A 24,620-nucleotide genomic window follows, 5' to 3' on the forward strand; every position below is an offset into this window, starting at 1 on the left:
CCTTTCATTCTCTTTTGGGATTCTGATGACTGTGCTGAGTATAACCAAAGAGTCATGGGTAGAAAGTGAAGGTGAGTACTGAGAAGACAATAGGATAATGGAAATTGTGTTAGATTTGGAGTTAGAGAGTCCTGGGCTTAGGTCAAATAGTTTTGAGCTTTTCTTCTCTGAGTCTGACTTTCTTCATCTGATACAATAATGAGAAAAAAATGTCTCACAGAATTGTTTTGAGGAGTTGAAATCACCCAACACAGTGAACAGGCTTATTTTCCTTCCTTTCTTTGCTTAGTAAGAAAGAAGTATTCATAAAAATGGTGGCTGCATTCCTGTGGATGAGAGAATATGCAGTTGTCACCTATCTGTGGCAGATTTACCCAAGAAGTTAATTACGTTTTGTTTAATGATTAGACATAGGACATAGAAGAGGAAAAAATTGACCTTTGGGTAGTACGAACCATGTTCCATTTGTTTAAACTTGAATTAATTACCATGGGAGACTAAGAGCTACCTTTCCATTAAGGTTTTAGGATTGGCTTTCTGGCCCTCTCCTTCAGTCCACTTGGAAGGACACAGACACAGATCCTCTTGGAGATAGGCAGTTAAACTAGGTGACCTGTGAAGCTCCATCCTAGCCCAAGGAACCTGAGTATTCTAATGGCTAAGTGTTGAGATGGTTGCCTGAAAGGTTTCCAGCATCATTGTGCATCATTTCACAATAAAATCTGGCATAGGGATTCTGCTACTTTATGTTACAGAATGTGGGTGGGGGATTTACATGTGATTTAGATAGACTCCTAAAGAAAGTGAGGGAATGGAAAAAAGACCAAAGAAGACTGGTATGATAATACTAATCATGATCCCTCACTTCTGTATTCATTTCAAGCGCTTTTTATACTTTTGTTTAATTCATACCTCCACTCACACAAGTAGCTCGGTAAGATGGGTGATAATTATTCCTACCTACAGATGAGAGTGAGGCTCAGAGAACTAGAGCAAAGCACATCAAAGTGCTTTGATGCTTAGTCTGGTTTTTCCATAGGTCTCCCTTTGGATAAGGTAAGGTCTTAGGGCTGAGTACATACCCTTTAGTTACTCTGAAATTGTTTCCTGACCACCAACTTAAGTTAAAGACCTTAACCTCAGGTTTCTGCCTTCATCCTTCCCTCATGTAGACATAGCCCATGAGATTGGCTGATTCCAGAGAACTTCTCACATCCTTTCACAGGATTCAAAAGGGCTCTGTCCACATGACAGGAAAGCCTACATACATAATCCCTAGGAGAAGTCCAAGGAAAATTCAGCTTTGCCCTGACTCAGTTAAACAATAAATAATATTTTACATGTGCACTTTACTGCTGAAGACTTCAGACTTCTACCCTCCTGTTTCTGTCAAGTACTGACATGTGTTGCATTGTTCCTCTTGGGTCTTTTCAGTTTGGAGACTACCAAGGACCATGTTCTGCCCATCGACTATTACTTTCCACCCCAGAAGACCTGCCTAATTTGTGGGGATGAAGCTTCTGGCTGTCACTATGGAGCTCTCACTTGTGGAAGCTGCAAAGTCTTCTTTAAAAGAGCCGCTGAAGGTAAAGGGTCTTGGACACTAACTTCTGTTTCCCTTTCTGCTTTATCTTCTAAAAAGAGACACCAGTCTATCAGGACCCAGGATTTTATCATCTCTGAGACAAGGTAACTGGCAGGGCTGGTTCAAAGAACCTAAGAGCCTTAAAAAAAAAGTCAGTTTTCATACTTGCTGGTCCCCTGGATTTGGCAGCCTTGGTAGTATAGGCAATGTAGGCAATGAAGGTGGTCCCAGCTGGTGCTTGGAGCTTGGTGGGTCCTAGGAATGAAAGAAAAATTAATGATTTGAAAAGATTTAATTTCCTCCTTGCTTGTGTTCCATTCTCCTGCCTAGTGAGGGAAAAAATTGTCCTTATTAGAGAGGTTAGAAGTGGAGAAACCCCAACCGAATCCCCAGCCTGTTCTCTGTGGTGAATACGAAACTGTTCCTTCGTGAAGGCTTTCTGGCCTCGGCCCCAGAAAGGAAGTGTTCTCACTGTTCAGCAGACCATCAGTCTATGCACCTGCTCCCTCCTGCTGCTGCATCCTTGGGGCCTCTTTGCATTAATAGCTCCTAGGTAGATAAGGACCCAAAGTGATGAAACATTTTTATTCTCTCCAGAGAGTTGTCCTCAGTCCCTGTCCATTGGTCCAGAACCATAAGCTAAGTTGCATCTTATATTTGGCTAAGTGGGCTCAAACCCTGGCTCCTTAATATTATTTAACTTAAAACAATTAATGTCTGCTTAGCCCCCAGAGGTGCTCAGGCTGCATCTTACAGGAGGAACTCACACTTCCATACCTCCTATATATACTAGTGCCTCCTTCCTTCCCAATATCCCTGGGCTTAAGCCTCCTACCCATCCACTTCATTCCACATCCTGTACTAAGGGCTTTCTTCTCAAAGGGACACTGATGAACAGTTTCTAGACAGAGATACTCTGCTCTGGGAGCAGACCCAGTTGCTAAACACCACTATTTACTTCTGCCTCCATTTTCCACAAAGGAAGTACATCCTGCCAAGACCTTTTGTCTTCCTTCTCACTGGCCTAGAAGTTTTGAGTTCCAATTCAGAATCAAAACAGACAGCTTTTCCTTATATAAAGGCTACAATCCCTGAGGACAGTCTTGAAAGTGGCAGGTATATAGGCCACACCTTTCAGCAGGAATATGATGACACCCACCAGAGGACAGCAGAAGCACCATAGAGTTCTTGGCATCTAGAGAAAAGGTAGAAAGTGTGTGCCCTTTAACTGGCCTCCCTATTGATAGCCAATTGGAATGATGATTACCTTTTCACCATTTTAGCCAGATGGCAGGAATACCTATAAAATGGAAAGCTATTTTGTTTTCTTCCAGTCCCCCAGGCAACAAGGAGACAGCTAGCATTTAGTATTAATGAAAATATGCTGCATGTTCCACCCATAGCCTTGAGTGGCGCATTACTACTGCTTACACTGGACAGTATGAAGTCCAGGGCACCAGTGCCTAGGCGTAGGCAGTTTGGAAAGAGACAGAGAGCAGTGTCTTCCTTTCTTAAGAGTACTCACAAAAGAATGGCTGTCAGAAAAGGAAATGAGGAGTAGCTCCAAACACTTCAGATCACCCCACCTTCTCCAGTGAGAACCTGTCTCTTCCCCATACCCTGTCATCAGGTAGGCCCTATCTATAGAGCAGAGAATGAACCATAGCACCCATCTAGAGCTAATGTGTCAGTAAGCCCAGGCACCACAGTAATAGCAGCCATATTATATGGGAAAAGAGTTCAAGAAAGCAAGCAAAAAGCAAATTCAATAGTCAGATAGATTAGATTGTATTTGATGCTGCCTTTGGGTTTTACAAATCTGGGTCGTGATATTGTTGCTTTTCGAAAACAGTGAGAATGATCAACCATATTGTGAAAGGGAAGATTTTTCTGTCATAACTATTCCACATGGGAGCTTTCTGAGGAAGTTAGGGCTGAAGGAGGGAGGCAGGCAGAAGGGCAGCTGGCAGGGCTGCCTGGGAGGAGCTCTGCTATTATGTGGATCTTGGACTATTTGAGAACAAGGAAGCTGGGGGGAGGGGTAATCACTCATATTACTGAGCACTTGGAAATCCAGCAAGGTCTCAAAATTCTTCAGTCCCTAGAATCACTTGTTAGGGAAACTTGGTGATATTTTATTTGAGAAAATGAGACTCTATGAACTCACGGAGCCAAATGCTCTTAACTGCTTGAAATATTAAAATCTCCAGTGGATTCATTGCAAAACTATGGAGCCCATTGGTTCCTTTGGAATGTGAACCACAGGTTCCAGTCCTGAGCCCTTTGAGGGACAGGAGAATGTGGTTTAAGAAAAAACATGAAACAAAGCAAAAAACAATTATTGGTGTGTTCTTTCACCTCCCATCTGTAAAGCTTGGTAGCTGGAGTTTACTGCCATTATTATCTCTATTTGAAGGCAAGGGGCTGTCTTATTACCTGCAGAGAACATTTATTGATTTTTTTTTTTTTTACAATGCGTCTTTATTGCCCAAATGGCCTTTCTGAAGGTGATTGTGAATCTTCCTTGTTGAAACTTGGAATTCCACCTGTCTTGGAGGGAGTGGGAGCACAAATCTTTTCTTCCTCATTTGTCTGTCGTTGTCAGTAAGCTCAGATGGAGTATTCAGAGTGTTGATTACCACTTTATTCATGGTTTCGGAAATCTCTGGACTGGGCACAGGTACAAGACTTAAAAGCCTGGCATGTCAGACAGAAATCCATTTCTAGCTTTGGTAGTTCATAAACCATGAAGCTTTAATGCTGTCATTGGTGCAAGGCTCAGCACAGAGTCGATTGTAATCTAGCCAGGTTTTCCTGTTGAGGAGGAAGAAGAGAAGAGAGCCCCACATTTTCTCGTTGTCAGTAATGCTGGGAGTTCGGGGTGATGGTGAGGCTAGTCAGGGAAGGATCTGAATATTTTGAGATTAAAAAATAATGGTAATAGGTCAAGGGGGTAAAAACCACTAAAATCTGCTTGATGGAAACTTAGTGAAATAATGTGTTTGTGTATGTGTGTGTGTGTAAGCGCATTTGAGTGGATGGTCTGTGGGTTTGAAACAGGCATGTAGAGAATCAGTTAGTGGTGGGTGGGTGAGATGAGTGGGGAGGTAAAAGGGGAAGGCATGTTAGATGCTATCAAAAAGACCAGGAAGTCAAAGGAAGGTGATATCCATGAGCAGGGTAGGGGCTCAGAGGGGGTTTAGTTGTGTGACATTGGATAAGAATTTTTTCCCCCTTTGGACCTCAGTTTTCCCTGTCTGTAAAATAAGGGAGTTAAACTAGATACTTTTAAAATGCCTTTTCAGCTTAGACTTTTTGTGACAATTCTGCAAGTTCCAAACATCATCATTGTTATTTCAGCAAACACACATGCATTTATACCTGTATGCATGTTTGGTGTTGCCTTCCTAGAAGATGGTGAATCCTAGCTCCCATTCTCTTAAAAAAATCAATCTTCAGAGGGGAATAGAGCCAGCTGAGAGAGTGCACTGTGGATGGGCTGGGTTAAAAGTCAGGACTGAGATTCCCTCTTCTCCCGGCATTATGATCATGGCTGGATAACTTCCTTTCTTTTCCACTTTCTCATCTGGAAAATCAGGATATGAATCCTCATCTCTACCTCATCATGTTTCAAAGAGGGTTAATTAATTCATCATGTGCATTATGTGCTCAAGAATTTACTATTTTTCAGACATTTTCTAGTAAAACATTGGAGATTGTACATCCATTTGTTTTGTACACATGAAGCACTGTTTGGTACACATCATAAAATTGAAACTGTAGTTTACATTCTGAACTCAAAGAATTACACCATCCTCACTGATGTTTACAATATGTCCCAATTTAGTATCCTTGGCAAATTTTATATAAGTATGGCTTTGATTCTTTCTCTAGCCCCAGGTTTTTGTGAGGAAAGAAATGTAAGTGAACCCTCATTGAACTCTTTCTGTCCTTTAAATCTACTCTTTCCCACCTCAACTCATGTGGAATTGAATGTTACTTCTTGTTTGGAGTCTTGCAGAGAGTTTTTGGTGCATATCAGTGTCCCCTTCACTCCCTGACTTTCAGAGGAACATTTCCCAGGGGCAAGTTAACTCTGCTAGGAGGATCTACTTGCAACTTCAACAGAGCCTTAATCAGGTATCTTTGGCCAAGAAGTTGACTGATCCTGATTGCACGAGTCCTAGAGATTTTTTCACAAAGCTCCTATTATCTTTTCTCTGTCTCTGGTTTTCTTAAATATCATAGCCAGACTTTAGATTAGGGGCCAGCAAACTTTTTTCTATAAAGGGCCAGATAGTAAATATTTTAGACTTTGTGGCCTATATGGTCTCTGACTGTACTATTCAACTCTGCCTTTGTAGCATGAAAGCAAACCTAGACAAAACTAATGGGTATGACTGTACTACAGTAAAACTTTATGGGCACTGAAATTTATATTTCATTTAATTTTCACATGCTTTTAAATACTATTTTTTTTATTTTTTCCAACCATTTAAAATGTAAAAATCATTCTCAGTTCTTGAGCCACACAAAGACAAGCAGCACATTGGATTTGGCTTGTGAATTGTAGTTTGTTGACTCTTGCTCCTGTGCTTACAAATCTGCATAGTAAATTTTGCTCTTTCTGGTCTCCTGGTATCTTAGCAACTCTCTAGATTATCTAATTTTAAACATTCTTCTGAGTTGGCCAGTCAAAGTTTGTTCCCCTTGCTTGCCTAGAATACCTGGTCTGGTGGCATCTAGGTCTTGAGCATTTTTCACTAAACAGGAGAAAAATAAACAAATCTAGGAATGCTACAAGAGGATACTTTTTTTCTGATGATCTTGTAGATCACTCACCCTTGCAATACCCCGAGGAGAAGTTGAAAATATTCTACACATTTTCTTTTTAGACTTTTGTACCATAACCATATGGATAACTATAAAATATATATGAATGAGTTTTGATGGACACCACATATACCCCAGATGGTATAGAGGAAGGGCTTTGGGGACTCTCTGGTACTAAGCGTTATGGAAAAACTCTGTCTCATAGAAAGTAAGGCCCAGGTGGCCAGCTGAGTTATGAATCTACCATATATTTCCCCATGATTCTTTGTCTTTACACATTTGCTGGCTTAATTCTGGTCCTCCTCATCACAAGACTAGACCACAGGCTTGCAGAATAAGTAATTTAGCTCTGTAACTCATTCCAGTTGATGCCCACCCAAGTCTCTTATTAGAGCCCAATTTGGGAGCCATGTCAAGAATTTGCCATTGCTCGTCTATAGTGCCCTGTGACTGCTTATTTATAGCATGTGCATCTTATGAAACAATGATTAACATGAAATTTCTGTGTCACTTGTAAGATCTTCTGAGTCCATTGTCTCACTCCACCTTGCCTTATTCTTCCCCAGTGTGTTATATTTTTAAAGCCCATCCATATACTGCAGCCAGAAGCTTTTTTAATCCCTCACAGAATCTCTTGATAATTGTGAAACTCTGGGTGGTAGATTTTAGCAGTTGGTTGCTCTTGCAAGGGTGTTAGACCCACTTTTTCTTCAGAGGTAGGAGTTATTTCTTACTTCTCTGATCTCTAGTCTAGTCCGATGGCAAGAAACACACCATCCCTCATAATAACTGAATTCTGGGAGAAGCTGTTATTTCAAAAAACAATCTCTTCAGTTATAATAGTCATGTGTGCATACTTCTGGAACCTATTTTTCAGGTGTTCACGCTCCTTCTCTTCATGGCTAGGTAACTGCCCTCAGCATTCCAAGGAGGCAGGTAATCTTTTTACCTGTCAGAAGAGAGCACAGAAAAGGAAACTTCCTCCTATCCAAAAAAGGAAACTGGGACTTGGAGGTGAATGATTCTTTATAAAGGGAGCAAAGGGATTAGAATTCTCAGTCCATTTGCTTCCAGCCCATGTTGTGACTCCTGATACATCCCACTGAAATCACCACAGCTTCTGGCTAGACTCGTGCCAATATTTTACTGAGTACTTCATAAGAACAAGCCTGGTGGTAATCTCCTCATGCATTCAGTCAGTATACATTTGCTGGGTCCTTACTACACATGAGATACTAGGCTCACATACTCAAGATACAGAGCCTACCTGAAGGAACTTAGTGATCATAGCCCTGGACACTTTTAAATTTCTTCAGTGGATGAAGAGCTATCATATCCGATTTCCATTGAACTTCCCAACCACCTAGAACAGAGGAAGATGTCATCCTCCTTATTTTCCATGTAAGCAAACTGAGGTTTTCTCAGTTAATCAACAGGTAGTAAGTGGACTATCTGGATGTAAACCCAGGCCTTCTGGGTCTAATGCTAGCAGTCACTATCTTACAGCACAGCTACCCCTCAAATATATAAACATACTAACCTAAAGCAGAAAGAAAGTGCAATGCCTAGGCAAACAAGAAAGACAACAGTGAAGAGGAACAATAGAGTCAGAAATTAAAGAATTTATGAAAGACTTAAGTACTGTGGGGAGAAACCAAGGAGCCAATGAATAGCACCAATATCACAGGGAGCTTTCTTCCTAAAAAAGCTCCAAATACTTAAAGCAGCTCCAAATACTTAAAACTCTTCATTAGGTAGGGCCAGGGACATGTGAGTAATAGTCCTTCTGCCAACTTCTATTCTTCAGAGGGAAAGTTCTGATTCTGATGAAACCAGGCTTGGTAGCTCTTAATTCACTCTCATCACACAACCACAGAACAGGAAGCATGATTTAACACCTATGCACATGAGAATTTTACTCCTCACTACCAAGCTAAGGGAAGAACTCAGAGACAGGTTGTATGGATACAAATGGTAGAATCATGGTTCCTTGACTCTTTGCTTTGAGCCTTCTCAGATAAGTGTGCCACAGAATGTTTTCCATGGGGCCAGGAGCAAGAGAACTCCATTCCCCTCCTCTTTGATGTCATAAACCAGAAAATATTGTCTTTCAGGACAGAGCTAAAAATTGAGGCAAAATCTTCTTCTCTTTTATCAGGGTTTTATCTATTTATTTATTTATTTTTTGCGGTATGTGGGCCTCTCACTGTTGTGGCCTCTCCCATTGTGGAGCACAGGCTCCGGACGCGCAGGCTCAACGGCCATGGCTCACGGGCACAGCCGCTCCGCGGCATGTGGGATCTTCCCGGACCGGGGCACGAACCCATGTCCCCTGCATCGGCAGGGGGACTCTCAACCACTGTGCCACCAGGGAAGTCCTTATCAGGGTTTTAAATTTTTAATTGTCCTTCCTCTCCTGGTTCACCTCATAGTGTAGACGGACCATGATTTCACTCTGGTACTTGGATATGGAACCTGGAGACTGTGGGCCTCTTACAGGTCCCTAAGTTAGATAACCACATTTCTATAGTCCCATGTTCACAAGTTCTTTCACTTTCTGGGCAGTTGACTCAGCCATGAGTTATTTAATGAAAAGACTTAAAAGATTTGCAGTACTTGGAATCACAGGATCTTTAAATGCTAACCTGTTAAAATTTGAAGGAAGAGAACTCAGAAATCTAAAAATTTGACCAAGCCATTTTATAGATGAGGAAACTGAGGCCCAGAGAGAGGAAGTGACTTTTCCAGGTTCATAGAACATATAAAAGGCAGAAATGAGGGTCTCCCAGCCATTTCTTGTTTCTTGTCTGAGGGGTTCTCCAGCCTCACAGCTGATCAGCAGAGCCTCAGAGATTGTTGCCTTGGAATCTCCAAGAATTATGTAAGGCAGCATAATAAACCTTTATCTTGACTGCAGGGATATCTAAAATTGCTATTTGATGACTGGCACTTTCCCCAGATAACATCCATTTATTCAACAAACAGTCAATGCTTACTTATTGTGTACACTAGACCTATACCAGGCACTGGGATAAGAGATAACAACAAAAACTAGTCATTGAACACTCAGTATGTATTAGTTGCTTTGTAGACATTTTCTCATTCCATCCTCACAATAACCCTATGATGTAGGTATTATCATTAGCCCTATTTGCAAATGAGGGAACTGAGGCACAGAAGAGTTAAAGTGACTTGCCCAAAGTCATATAACTTGTTAGTGGCTGTGGAGTGAATATGACACAGAGTTTCCAACATAATAGAGTAAGATAAGTGCTGTACTAGAAGTAAGTACACAATCCACTGAGCAGACAGAATAAGAGAATGAGTTATTTTACCTGGAATGTTTAAGAAATCTTCACAGAGGAGTTAAGGGTTGATTTAGGTCTGAAGGGATGTGTAATAGTTTGCCAAGTACAAAAGGTAGGAAGTGAACTTCAGGAAGACAGGACTTCAGGAACAGACTGGCCAAAGACAGGGCTGCGTGAAAGTTGGATGCTTGTTCTAGGAACATTTTGGAGTCCAGAAGTGGTTGAGAGGAACCTCATCAGATGCAGCAGGTCCCTTGACCAGCCTTCAGTTAGCCTTTTATGCCTTCACCCCCCACCCCGATGCTGAGCTGTACATCACTGTCCTACTCTACTCTCTGGACTTTTTGGAAGCACACTGCTATCTAGGTAGTGGAATAAGATGCAGTGCAAGAGCACCAAATGGAGCTCTGGTTCTGCCATTGACTTACTATGTGGCCTTAGGCATGTCTCATTCCTTCTTTTCACTTCAAATCTCCATCTAAATAATAAAAGTGTTGAACTAAATGATCTTGAATATTTTAGCAATAAATCTATAAAAACCTAAATCTTTAACAATAAATCTCTAAAATGTTATAGATATTCCAGGTGTTTCTATTGGCCAGTGGTTCACTTTATATGCATCAGCCTTGGAAAATAGACAACCCAATCCTTAACTCCAAGACTTAATAGATATGCAGCTTTGAGCAAGTCACTTAACTTCTTTGTGCCTCTGTGAAGATAGCAATAGATCACAAGGTTATTGTAAGAACTAAATGATATGTAACACAGCTCCAGTGCCCAATAAGTTTTGGTTCCTTCTACTGGAGTGAAGCCTTGTTTATTGGCACACATACACTTATGGTGTCCCCTGGGTAGCAGAAAGGAGAGATGGCAAATAGTATTTATCGTAGTTCTCTGGTAAAGAAGGCTTTGGGTTGGGTTTGGTGTAAGGTCCTCAAACAACCACTTATCTTCAGTGTTACTTAATTGGTGATCCGAAGGGCCAATAGCATTTGTATAAGAACATAGCAAAGGTCAATCTCTTCCTCTTTCCTCTTGGCCTCTCAGGACACTATGAGTAACATTCCCCAGAAAGCCCAGCAAGCATGTGTTCATCGCCTCTCTTGAGTTTTGGGCTTTGGACTCGAAAGTGTCAGAGTTCTCTGTGTATCTTTGCCTGCAACAAGATTTGTCTGACCTCCCTGGTAAATTCAGATCCATAGCCACAGGCCAGGAGAAAAGCTAAGAGAGGTCATAAATTATCTTCCACATTCTTCAGCGATTGGTTTCCCTCATCCAGCCAGTGGCGTGTCTTAAAAGTATGTTGGGGCCAGATTCAATAGAAACCTGAACCAGCACCTGTGTAAATAAAATTTTAAGGCTTCTTTTCCTGAAGCTGGATGGATATTTTTTAAAACCAAGCTGGACTTTATTTTATCTAGAGTGCTGTCTCCTATGCTCTTAGTGCTTTGGACCCCTTGGAGGAATGTAGTCTGGTTGTAGTGTTATTGTTTTGTTTATTATTTGTGAGGGAGGGGCATTTATTTCAAAACTCGGATAATGCCTTGGTATGGCCTGTGACTTCACTGTGTATAAAATGAAACTGGTGATGTACCGTCATTCATTCTGCCTCCCACAGATTGGCTTTATATCCCTACATCCACGCCTGCTCTTCAATTCTGATCCTTTTAAAAACCAGCCAACCAGGTTCCTTAAAAAACTAAAAATAGAACTACCATACAACCTAGCAATCCCACTACTGGGCATATACCCTGAGAAAACCATAATTCAAAAAGAGTCATGTACCACAATGTTCATTGCAGCTCTATTTACAATAGCCAGGACATGGAAGCAACCTAAGTGTCCATCGACAGATGAATAGATAAAGAAGATGTGGCACATATATACAATGGAATATTACTCAGCCATAAAAAGAAATGAAATTGAGTTATTTATAGTGAGGTGGATAGACCTAGAGTCTGTCATACAGAGTGAAGCAAGTCTGAAGGAGAAAAACAAATACCGTATGCTAACACATATATATGGAATCTAAAAAAAAAAAGGTTCTGAAGAACCTAGGGGCAGGACAGGAATAAAGATGCAGACGTAGAGAATGGACTTGAGGACACAGGGAGGGAGAAGGGTAAGCTGGGACAAAGTGAGAGAGTGGCATGCACTTATGTATACTACCAAATGTAAAATAGATAGCTAGTGGGAAGCAGCTGCATAGCACAGGGAGATCAGCTCGGCGCTTTGTGACCAACTAGAGGGGTGGGATAGGGAGGATGGGAGGGAGACGCAAGAGGGAGGGGATATGGGGATATATGTATATGTATAGCTGATTCACTATGTTATAAAGCAGAAACTAACACACCATTGTAAAGCAATTATACTCCAATAAAGATGTTTAAAAAATAAATAAAATTAATTAATTAAAATAAAGGAAATAAAAAAAAACAAAACAGTCAACCCAAACCAGCATGTAACATACTACTTATCTCTAAGTCCTAACTTAATGACCCTCTGATCTTGTCCAAAACCCTAAATGGGGAAAGGAGGTTAGCATCTTGCCTAAGGCCCCCTGGGCCCAGCAGTAAGTGGATATCCAGTCCTTGAGGTCCCTTAGCTCTGCTCAGCTTCAGAATAGAGACAGGATCCTTCATATGTGTTGCTTATGATTAAAGGCCTCCTACTTCCCACTGTCCTACCGCACCTCTTCTGTCACCCCACCTCTATAGCTTCCATGGCTCCCCAGAAACTCCTCTGTAACCCATGTCACTCGGAAAGAGATTTTCTTGTCTCTTTTGCAATTTCATGAAGACTAGCTAGCAAGTTTAAGTCCAGATTATGCTTCCATGGGGGCAGAGATAGATGTAGAAAACAATAGAAAGGGGTTTGGAGATGTGGAATGATTTGTCACCTATGTAGTGAGCCCTACAAAAATATTGAAATGTTCTCTACTCAGAAGCCCTATTGATATAGGGGTAAAAGACTTGATTTGAGTCCAACATTTGTTGACTCTGTGATCTTGGGAAAGTGACATGTCCTCCGTGAGCCTTAGTTTTCTCACTTTTAAAATTGGGATAATGATGACCACCAGAGAAATTCTAAGGATTACGTGAGATAAAGCAACTAGAAGTTTTCTTACATAGTGCCAGACTTTCAAAAAAACTGAACCAAACACTTTCGACAATGCCTCTTAATGTGTAAATGAGAAATCAGCTCCACGTCAAATTTCAGCATGTTTCCAGGGGTCCCATGATTTCACTGTAGAAATGCAAGTATGAATTAAATAACTCACCTGTTGCTATTTACATGGATAGTTTGGTAGTAATTATTTTTAGACATGTGACATATTTCAGACATAATTCAGACTGTAATAGTTTTGCAGCTTTGCAGATGTATTCATTCCCAATTACCAAAGACCTAAAAGGAATTAGCTAGAGCTATGAGGGGTAGTACAAAGGTAGACAACACAGGGCTCCCTGGGACCTGTCCCTTGGTTAGAGGGAACTCTGGATTATAGGCATTTGTATTCATATAGTCTAGTGTCAGGGAAGAAGAGCTAGAGGTGAGTAGCTTCCACTCATTCATTTTTTTAAACACGCATGTATTGTATGAGGCCCTATGTGGACCCAGAGATGAGTATGAGATGGCCCTGTCCTCAGGGAGCTTCTAGTCTGGTGGACGTGCCCTCCAAGGTCAGCTACAGTTTTACACTACACAGGGTATTTAAGCACAGCAGAAGCAGTGTGATGAGACAAGGGAGAGAAAAATCTACAGGCATAGCTTCCCATACCCAAGGACAACACTGACCAAGGCTGGCACAGTTTGAGGGAACTGTTCGCATGAGCAGGTCTGGAAGCCTTATCAACAACAGAAAATAATGATGATGATAGTTATAGCAGCTAATATTTACTGAACATTTTCTGTGTTAGACGCTACACTAAGTGCTTACTTAATCTTCACAACAACGTAATGAGATAGTAGATACCCTTACTACCCTTATTTTACAAATGGGGAAACTGAGGCTCAAGGACTAAGGGAACAGGAAGGGAACTAATTCATCTGAGTTCAACAAACATACCGCATCTTATATGCCAGGCCTGTGCTAAGTGCTAGGGAGAGAGAGATGAGTAAAACATACTCTCAGTCCAGAGGGAGCAAACCAATAAGTGCACAGTGAGGCTAATATATTCCAGGCCTTCTGCTTGATGCTGTGAACTCAGTGATGAATGATACACAGTCCTTCTTGCAAAGCTCTCAAAGTTTATTGGGGGATATCAATGTGGAAACAAAAATTATATACTGCTGTGAGAAGTGTCATAAGAGAGATAAGTGCAAAATGGGACAGAGATTGTGCAGCAAATGATTGGCTTAAATCAAAGCCCAAAAGAAGCAATGTTACTAAGAATAATAGAGAAACTGATTGATTTAAATCAAACCCCCAAAATAAAAACCAGTGTTATCTAATTTTATTCAGGCTTGGTCAGTTATTTTCCATTTTTCATTCTATCCCTAAAATGGATGATCAGTATTATTTCCCATGGAAGGATGATGAAATACTATCAAACTATACTATTAAACTATCCCTTTATCCCATCTCATGCCCACACTTTCCCTTTCCTCACCTTTACTCAGGCTACATCCCTCTACCTCAAATGCTTTTTAAGTCCCACCTTCCTTCAAGGCCTCACTCAAGTGCCTGCTCCTCCATGAAGCTTCCACCCCATGAGGATATGGGGAGGGGGAAGGGTAAGCTGTGACAAAATGAGAGAGTGGCATGGACATATATACACTACCAAACATAAAATAGCTAGTGGGAAGCAGCCGCATAGCACAGGGAGATCAGCTCGGTGCTTTGTGACCACCTAGAGGGGTGGGGTAGGGAGGGTGGGAGGGAGGGAGACACAAGAGTGCAAAGATATGGGAACATATGTATATGTATAACTGATTCACTTTGTTATAAAGCAGAAACTAACACACCATTGTAAAGCAATTATACTCCAATAAAGATGTTAAAATTAAAAAAAAGCAAAAAAAAAAAAAAGGCATTCTACCCTCTCCCGTACTCCCACAGCACTTCATGGGTGCTTCTCTTGTGGTTCTTACCACTCCTTGCTTTATCTTTAGGTGATGTACTTACACATCTTTTTTCCTCTACTAGACTGAGCTCCTTAGTGGAAGATTCACTTTGCTGAAACCATGATTTTATTTTAAATTCATTGGAATTCTCTTCTGGATTGTATTGTTGCCTAGTGGGCCTTACCCTTCAATCTTAAGCATGTGAAATTGCATAACCTATGTGGAGATTAACACGTTCTACTCCTAGCTTTTAATAAAGGCTACTACATTAATATAACAATGACTAAAATGTGTCTTCATTTCTTTTAGGTCTTGCCCTCAGTCATACATAATTTATAGTCTTATTATCTCCCCTCAGGCCTCTGTTGTTGGATGTTTAGATTGTTTACACGTACTTAGGTTGCATTCATGTACATTACTTTTACTCTTTTTCTTTTAAAAATTTCCTTAGGATCCATTTCCACCAGTGGAAATACTGGATCAAAAGCAGAGGTTGGGGATGTGAGCATGTGATGTGCAGATCTTTAGGAATGGTAGATGCATTCGAGGAATTGGAGGGAGACAGATGACTGAATAGACAGACAAAATAAAGTGTTATGATTTAAGAATTTATGAAAAGCGTCTCTGTTTGAAAGTATCTTGCCACACATGATCTGTCACAGGGTCTGAAACTCGCCATATGTAGGACTGTTTTGGAAGACTGCTTCCTAGGACACATTCAGCCATCATCAAGAAATGCTGTTGGGACATAGGTTGTCAGTATGTTTCTTGGCAGGATTCTGGAGGATAGGAACACCAGCCTCATAAATTTTGAAAGGGATAAGGGATTCAGGACAAGTTCTGAACATAAGGTGCTTATCTAGAATAGGAAACTTTATAGATAGAGCATCAAAGTGGCAAGCTCTCAGGAGCCAGGGGTCAAATTAAGGCATTGAGCATTCGGTAGGATGAAAGGACAGAAGGGGAAGAGGGAAGCAGAGGAGGAGTTGTGGTGAGAGATGAACAGGTTTCACCTACTTAACAGGACTTGGAATTTGGGGTTTGTGTTGGGTTTGTGATATCACTTTATACTAGGGAGAGATGACTGAGTTTTGGGCAACCAATAGGTGATTTTAGATAGAATTGTACGGGTCAAGGCCTAAGGGGATGCCCAAGTCCAGGCCAGCTTCTGTGGACATCAGAAAACCATGAGGCATTTGGATATCAGAAACCTATCAGGGGCAGAAGAACTCAGGGCAGCATGGCAGACTCAGCACATACAAGTAAGTGCACACCAGTTATCTCACAGGATTAAGATTACTGATGCAGGATAGAGGCCAGCTGCCACTGCCCTCTGTGATGGACAGATCTTTAGGGGTGGTAGGCACATTTGAGGAATTGGAAGGAAGTTTTTACCTATTGGTTGAATTCACTGACATGGTTTGGGGGTTGTAGCTTTCAGATACTCAGGTTTTCTTGTTCAGGTGGAGACTGCAAGATCTACTGCAGAACTGCATATTCTATGTGGGAAAAAAAAAACAGGTCTCCTGAGTTAGAACAGAACATAGAACCCTGCAGGGTTAAGGATAGAGGTGCTCTGTAAGAAGTCAGACAGCATTTTCCAGTTCTGTCCGCCAGAATTTCTTGTCCCCCTTGGGACTCAATTTCTCTTACTCTGGTTCCTAGTGTTCTTCCACTCTTCACCTTGAGTGTAAATATAGAGCACATTCCTTGGGTTCCCAGAAAACAATAGGGATGACCTCTCGTTCACCAAAGTGCACATTAGTAAATACTAAGGGAGAACAAATGGGAAATCCAGTATAGAAAATAAAAGTAGGATTCTATTCCTTGGTATCCCAGACTAAACAATAAAGAACGCTAAATTCTTTATTGTTTAATCTGGGATACCAAGGAATTCTTAAACAACAAGAATTAGATGCCTTCCTGTGGCTCTTTTTTAGTCATGTCAACGTGGCCCAGTCTTCATTTGGTAACCCTTTTTCCTTGTTTGTTAACCCTTCTTCCTTTTTTGTTAACCCATCCACTATGCTCCTATGGGGTCCTAGGGAAATGACAAAAATTTACACACATATCCAGTAAGAGGAAGGTCACTCGTTAATAGCAAACCCTTTTATGATGTTGTGAGCATTTGACATCCATGTTGCTAGGAACACCTGTGAGTAACCTGACCCCTCTTTGGAGAAGAATGTGATTGGTGTATTGCTTCAAGGAGACCCTCACTGTTCTGGGAAATATAACTCCAAAGTTTGCTGAATATTACCAGGGAATATGTACAGAGAATACAGCCTGCAGGTAAGCCGTCTTCTGATTAGCTTCAGGCATGTTTAAAGCAGCTAGGATGTGGTAGATTTAGCCTTTAGGAAATTCACTTGACCTCTCTAAGCCTCAGTTTCTTCACCTATAAAATGGAGATAATATAGCGGTTGAAAAAGCTAAAGGAAATGATGCTTGTGAATACACTGTGTAAATTGCAAAGTATCCTATGAGTAGTAGTTTCTAGAGGATCTCCTTACCATCATTCAAGACAATCATGCCTATGTTATATAAATACTTGCCTCTGACCACCCTGGAAACACTTTGCAAAGAGTTGTCTATAGGAGAAACAGTTTAATATGCAAATTACTCCTTAATTTGCATGTTTTCTATATAACAGCTTATTAACATGAGGTACATCTTCTCTAATCTGCAGTCATACCAGAATGATTACCTCTTTGAAATACCTTCCAGAAATCCTCAAAAATGAATTTTATTCCTCCAAAAATAGTCTATCGCAAAGATAACCTCCAAATTGATTGACAGTATGTCCAACTACTTTTGCAAGATATAGGGCTAGGCAGATAATTTTATTTATAGAGATAATTATTGTCTTCCTGCAAGTGAGCAGTAGCCAGAAAATGGACAAGAGAGGCATGAGAATTGCCTTCCTATTACAGCTCAGCTTTGGGTCTTACCTGCACGGTTTCTAAAAGCCTGTGCAGATAAGTTGCAGTGTTTATGGCAAAAGCAAAACTTGCTCTAAAAGCAAGCTCTTGTTTCATTGCTTAGTGTTTTAATCCCCATCAGACATGACTTTGATCTGGCATTTGGCAGCAGGGCAGGTTCCTAAGCTGCTGTATACAAATTGGGGAGGAGTGGTGATATTATTGGAATGAATTTATTTGTTGTAAGTTATAAATACATGGGCTTTTTCAGTTTCATCATCACCCTCAAAACTTTATCTGTTTTCCCCAACGGAGCCGTCTCTCAGCCTTTAATATGCTTGCTTTGAGCTCACGGGCATTGCTGCCTGGCTAACACAGGAACCTTGAGAACTTGCTTCCAAGGTCCTTTTCTTTGTTTTCTCTTGATGCCCAAGCTACCAGGGTCAGTAGTGACTGTGGTGAGCTGACAGTGAGGTGGCAACAAACTGAGCTTTGTCCTCTGGCTTCCCTTGACCCCTTCTATTCATCATCCAAGAGGCTCCAGGCCAGCATTCCATAGAGCAGCCTCACCAAACTCACTAAGACTGAAGAGGAACCAGGATTTCAAATAACTGTTATGGAAGGAAGGAATGAGACTTAACATTTATAGAACTACAGTGATCTCTTTGTTGAGTCTTTTCACTCCAGAAAGATAACTACTCTTTTTAGGAAGCCTTCAAACCCTAATGATCTTCTAGGACCTGGACTGCTTTCTTAAGAAGCACATTACAGGGAGATGTCTTGGCCAACAAAATATTAAAAGACCAATCATTCATTCACTTATGCATTCAACTAATGTAAATTGATAATTTTTTATGTACCAGACACAGGAATGACAAAAAGGAGTTTTATCCTTGTCTCCTTCACAATCTAATAAAGACAGCTATTCTTTCATTTTGTAATGATCTGTCACATTTCATACACTGCTGGATATCTTTACATGGTAATGACACAAGGGAATGATTGAAAAGCCGAGACAGGGGCAGGAGGACTGAGTGTGTATCTAACCACTCTCAAGGCTCCATTTTGAAATACTGGGGTTGCAGTTTCAAAGGACTATTTTGAAATTTCACCCCATGGCACTGCAGGTAATAGAATCTTGCTGTCACTGGAGGCAAGAACATGGGTGATAATGACATAAATGAGATGAGAAGTTGGGAATAGTTAGTGTTCATTTTATTTTAGAGAAGAGTATACTTTATGCATGCATCATGGCAGAGTAAACCACTACTAGGAAAAAGAAAGCTAGCATGTGACCCTAGGCAAGTCACTGAAGCTCTCTGGACTTGTGCTTCTGCATCTGCAAAGCTGTTAATGGTATTTGCTCTTTCTACTTCATGGGTATGTTGTGAGATGATGTATAGGAAGGGATTTGCTAATGTTACCACAGCTTACAAATGTATGAAATTGATTTTAGGACCTTATAAAAGTATACCTGCCTTCATTAATGATTTAGAGTGTCTTTAAAGACGTCTGCATGCTTTTAAATTAGATCATTTGGACTACAACTTACAAGGCAGTCTTGATTTTCTTTTCTGACTCCTATTATTGGCACCAAAAGGCGTGCTAGGATTTTTTTTAAGATATAATTCACATGCCACAATAGTCACCCTTTTTAAGTGTGCAACTTCATGGTTTTTAATATGTTCAAGAAATCATGCAAACGTCACCACTGTCTAATTCCAGAACATTTTCATCATCTCAAAAAGATACTTACTCCCAATTTCCCCTCCGCTCAGACCCTGGCAACTACTAATTTACTTTCTGTCTCTGTGGATTTGTCAATAATAGACATTTTATCTAAATGGAACAATACAATATGTGACGTTTGTATCTGGATCCTTTCACTTAGCATAATGTTTTCAAGGTTAAACCATGTTTTAATATGTATTAGTATTTTATTTTTTCTGACTGAATAATAATTCCTAGGTTATATGGTAACTCTACATTTAACTTTTTGAGACACCAAGGTTTTTTATTTGTTTGTTTGCTTGTTTGTTATAGAGACTCCACCATTTCACATTTCCGTCAGCAGTGTATGAGGGTTTGAATTTCTCTACATCCTTGCCAACATGTTATTATGTTACATTAGTCGTAGTAGTAGTAGTAGTAGTAGTACTCTTATACCCATCCTAGTGGGTATGAAGTGGTATTTTGTTGTGGTTTTGATTAGTGTTTAGCTAATGGCTAATGATGTTATGCATCTTTTCACGTGGTTGTTGGGCATTTGTGTATCTTCTATGGACAAATAACTATTCACATCTTTTCCCAGGTTTTGACTAGATTATTTGTTTTTTACTACAGACTTGTGTTATTTATGAGTTCTAGATACAAGTCTCTTATCAGATATGTGATTTGCAAACATTTCCTCCCATTCTGTAAAGTTGTCTTTTCATTTTTGATGGTGTCTATTAAAGAACAAAATCTTTAATTTTGATGAAGTCCAGTTTATCTATTTTTTCCTCTTATTGCTTGTGTTTTAGTGTCGTATCTAAAACTTCATGCCTAATCCAAGGTCACAAACATTTACACCTATGCTTTCTTCAGAGAATTTTGTAGTTTTAACTGTTACATTCGGGTCTGTGATCCATTTGGAGTTGATTTTTATTTTATATGATGTGAGGTGAGAGTCCAGCTTCATTCTTTTGCATGTAGATATCTTGCTGTCCCAGCATTATTTGTTGAAAAGAGTATTCTTTCTTAATAGAGTCGTTTTAGTATCCTTGTTGAAAAACTATTAATCATAAATATATGAGCTTATATCTGAACTCTCAGTTCTATTCCCCTGAACTATATATATTTTCTTATGAAACCAGCACACCATCTTGATGACTGTAGCTTCGTAATAAGGTTTGAAATTGGGAACTGTGAGTCCTCCAAATTTATCCTTCATTTTCAAGATGATTTTGGCTATTCTAGGACACTTGCATTTTCATATAAATTTTTGAAAAACATCATCAATTTCAGAAAAAGTGACAGTTGGGTTTTTGATAGAGATTACACTGAATCTGTAGATCAATGTGGGGAGTTTTGTCATGTTAACAATATTAAGTCTTCAAATTCATGAACACAAGATGTCTTTCCATTTATTTAGTTGTTCTTTAATTTCTTTCAGTTACGTTTTGTTGTCTTCAATGTACAAGATTCACAGTTCTTTTGTTAAATTTATTCCTGAATACTTTATTCTTTTTGACACTTTTGTAAATTGAATTGTTTTCTTAATTTTATTTTGGATTACTCATTGCTAGTCTAAAAATGTAACTAATATGTGTATATTGATCTATTATACTGCATCCTTGCTGAATTCATTTATTAACTCTAATAGTTATTTTGCATATTTTTTTAGAGTTTTCTTCATATAAGATAATGCGATCTGTGAATAGAGACAGTTTTCCATCTTCTTTTCCAATCTGTATGCCTTTTATTTCTTTTTCTTTTCTAATTGCCCTGGCTAGAACATCCAGTACAATGTTGAATAGAAGTGGTGAGAGCAGACATCCTTGTCTTGTTCCCAATCTTAGGCAGAAAGCTTTCAGTGTTTCACCATTAAGTATGGTGTTAGCTGTGGGTTTTCCATAGATACCCATTATCAGGTTGAGAAAGTTTCCTTCTAGTCCTGGATTGTTGAAGTATTTTTATCAGATGCTTTTTCTGTGTCTATTCAGATCACATGTGGTTTTTGTCTTTAATTCTGTTAAAATGTTATATTAAATTGATTGATTTTTGTTTGTTGGACCAACCTTACATTCTGGGGTGAATTTCACTTGGTTATGGGGAATAATCCTTTTTATATATTGCTTTTTGGTTTGCTAGTATTTTGTTCAGATATTACCTCGATATTCATAAGAAAATGGATCTGTAGTTTTCTTCTTGTACTATTTTTGTCTTGTTTTGTTACCAGGGTAATAATACCTTCATAAAATCAATTGGAAAGTGTCCCTCATCATTTTCTTTTTCAGAAGTATTTGTGAAGAATTGGTATTAGTTCTTGAAACATTTGATAGAATTAAGTAATAAAGCCATGAGTCCCTGGGCTTTTCTTTGTGGGGAATTATTATTTTTATTACTATAATTAGTCATATTACTAATTCAGTATCTTTATTTGTAATATGTCTATTCTGAATTTATATTTATTTTTGTGTCAGTTATGGTAGTTTGTATCTTTCTAGTAATTTTCATTTCATCTGTGTTACTCAATTTGTTGGTATATAATTGTTTGTAGTATTCCTAAATAATCTTTTTTATTTCTGTAAGATTTCATTCAGTAAAGATGATGCAATAAATAATCTTTATTTCAGTAGTATTATCTCTTCTTTCATTCCTGATTTTCATAATTTAAAAGTACTGTTTTTTTTTTCTCTTGGTCAATTTCTTAAAAGGTTGTCAGTTTGTTGATCTTTCCAAAGAACCAAGATTTGGTTTTGTTCATTTTCTCTTTTATTTTCTATTGTCTATTTCATTTATTTATGTCCTATTTTTTAAATTATTTTTCCTTCTGCTTTCTTCTTTTTTAGTTTAATTCTCCTTTTTCTAGTGTCTTAAGATAGAAGGTTATGTAACTTATTTGAGATCTTTCTCAATAGCTGTAAATAATGTATATGTAAGCAGTTAGAACTATAAATTTCCTTCTAAGCACAGCTTTTATTGAATTCCAAAAGTTTTGGAATGTTGTTTTTTCATTTCAATTTATCTGAAGGTATTTTCTTATTTCCCTTGTGATTTCTTCTTTGAACAATTATTTAGGCTGCATTGTTTAACTTTCACATATTTGTGAATTTCTCAAAGTTTCTGATTGCTAATTTCATTCTATTTTGATAAGAGAACATCCTTTGTATGATTTCAGTCCATTTAGATGTATTGAGACTTGTTTCATGGCCTTAAGTAGGTTCTCTCCTGGAGGATGTTCCATGTGCACTTAAGAATGTGCATTATGGTGTTTTGGGGGTGGAGAATTCTACAGATGTTTGTTAAGTCTAAGTTTTATAGTGTTCATGATTTCCCTTTTCTTATCTTCTGCTTACTTGTTTTATCCTTTATTGAAAGTAGGGTCTTTAAATTTCTATTATTATTTAATCACCTATTTTCCATTCAGTTCTACCAGTTTTTACTTCATGTTTTTTGGGTTCTGTTATTAGATGCATATATTTATAATTGTATGTCTTCCTAACGGATTCAACTTTTTACCATTATAACATGTCCATCTTTGTCTCTAGTCACAGTTTTTGTCTTGATGCCTATTTCGTCTGATAATAGTATACCCACTCCAGCTCTCCTTTGGCTGCTCTTTGTGTGGAATATCTTTTTCCATTCTTTTACTTTCAAAGAGTTTGTCTCTGAATTTAAGGTGTCTCTTGTAGAGAGCATATAGTTGTATCTCGTGGTTTTTTTCCAATTCATTCCTCAAATCTCTGTCTTTTAATAGCAGTGTTTAATCCAATTACACTTAATTACTTAGGCAGGATTTACACCTGTCAAACCTCATGGATTGTTGTTGCTGCAGTTTGTTCTTCTTTTAGTTGTTTGCTTGTTTAGTGACTTAAAAAAAAAAACAAAAAAATTAGGGCTTCCCTAGTGGCACAGTGGTTGGGAGTCTGCCTGCCGATACAGGCGACGCGGGTTCGTGCCCTGGTCCGGGAAGATCCCACATGCCACGGGGCGGCTGGACCCGTGAGCCATGGTCACTGAGACTGTGCATCCGGAGCCTGTGCTCTGCGACGGGAGAGGCCACAGCAGTGAGAGGCCCGCGTACCACAAAAAAAAAAAAAAAAAAAAAAGTTTAATTATTTGGGCTTCCCTGGTGGCTCAGTGGTTGAGAGTCCACCTGCCGATTCAGGGTATGTGGGTTCGTGCCCCGGTCCAGGAAGATCCCACATGCCATGGGTCGGCTGGGCCCGTGAGCCATGGCCACTGAGACTCCGCATCTGGAGCCTGTGCTCCGCAACAGGAGAGGCCACAGCAGTGAGAGGCCCATGTACCACAAAAATAAATAAATAAATAAAATTAAAAAAAAAAAACTAGTTCTAGATGGCTGGGAATATGTTGGAGATTTTCAAAGCCTCCATTGGACATCTCATTTCTCCACCTCTTTTTTAAGCTTTTTGGTTAGCTCATTGTTTGCCACAATTGTTACCACCAACTCAGCCAGCCTTGATGTTCAACATTTGTCTCTCGTTATCTTCTACAAACTCCCCCAGGGAAAAAGCTATTCACACTTGGTAAGCTCTGATTCAGGTTAAATAAACATAGCCCTGAAAATGGAGTCTTTCAGGGAACCCCCAAATGGTCAAATAGTGACCGTTCTCTGAAAGGGGGGCTTTAAAGGAGTCCCAGCCCCATTCCGCCTCCTCCAGTGATTACCAGGCTGCTAGTTTTCACCATCATTGCAGACTGTTGGTTTTCATGGTTACTATGGAGCTGGGAGGGGATGATGGGCAATAGGGCAAGTTTAAATGTCATAAAGTTTTGAATAAATCCTCCTCAGATTGCTACAAGCATTTGGTTAATTTCTAGAGTTCTGAAAATGTTTATTCTGACCATCTTTTGGCCAGTTTTCTAATTTATTTAATGGAGGAGAGAATTTTAGGAGTTCCTCACTTCATCATTTACTCTGACGTTACTCCAGTCTAAAGTGTTTTGATCGAGCACTCCTCAACCTTTAAAAAAGGGAATATCTACAGTGTCCAGGAAAAAAAAGACTCTGAAAGTTAATTGGATTTTCAGGATCCTTCTGCTGTTCCTGAGGTCACTTAACCCAATGTTGTTTTTCATTTGACAAGCAAGAAGAAAGATGTTTTCTTGCATGTGATATAAACATATAAGCCAGACCATGTTTCCCCTCTACTCAGAATCCTCCAGTGTATCCCCATCTCA

General features: G+C 39.5%; 1 protein-coding gene across 2 annotated transcripts in view; it reads left to right on the plus strand.

Moving 5' to 3' along the window:
• The window catches only part of AR (androgen receptor), a gene marked incomplete at both ends in the record, with an annotated part of 163,206 nt that overhangs the window by 88,371 nt on the left and 50,215 nt on the right, over positions 1-24,620 (plus strand). For both annotated transcript variants that reach the window (XM_082681042.1, XM_082681043.1), the window contains one exon: positions 1,435-1,586. In XM_082681042.1, coding sequence (XP_082537168.1) covers positions 1,435-1,586 — 152 coding nt within the window. The remainder of the gene's footprint in view (positions 1-1,434; positions 1,587-24,620) is intronic.

This window comes from Grampus griseus (genome assembly GCF_964374135.1).
Source record: "Grampus griseus genome assembly, chromosome: X".
Taxonomy (NCBI): domain Eukaryota; kingdom Metazoa; phylum Chordata; class Mammalia; order Artiodactyla; family Delphinidae; genus Grampus; species Grampus griseus.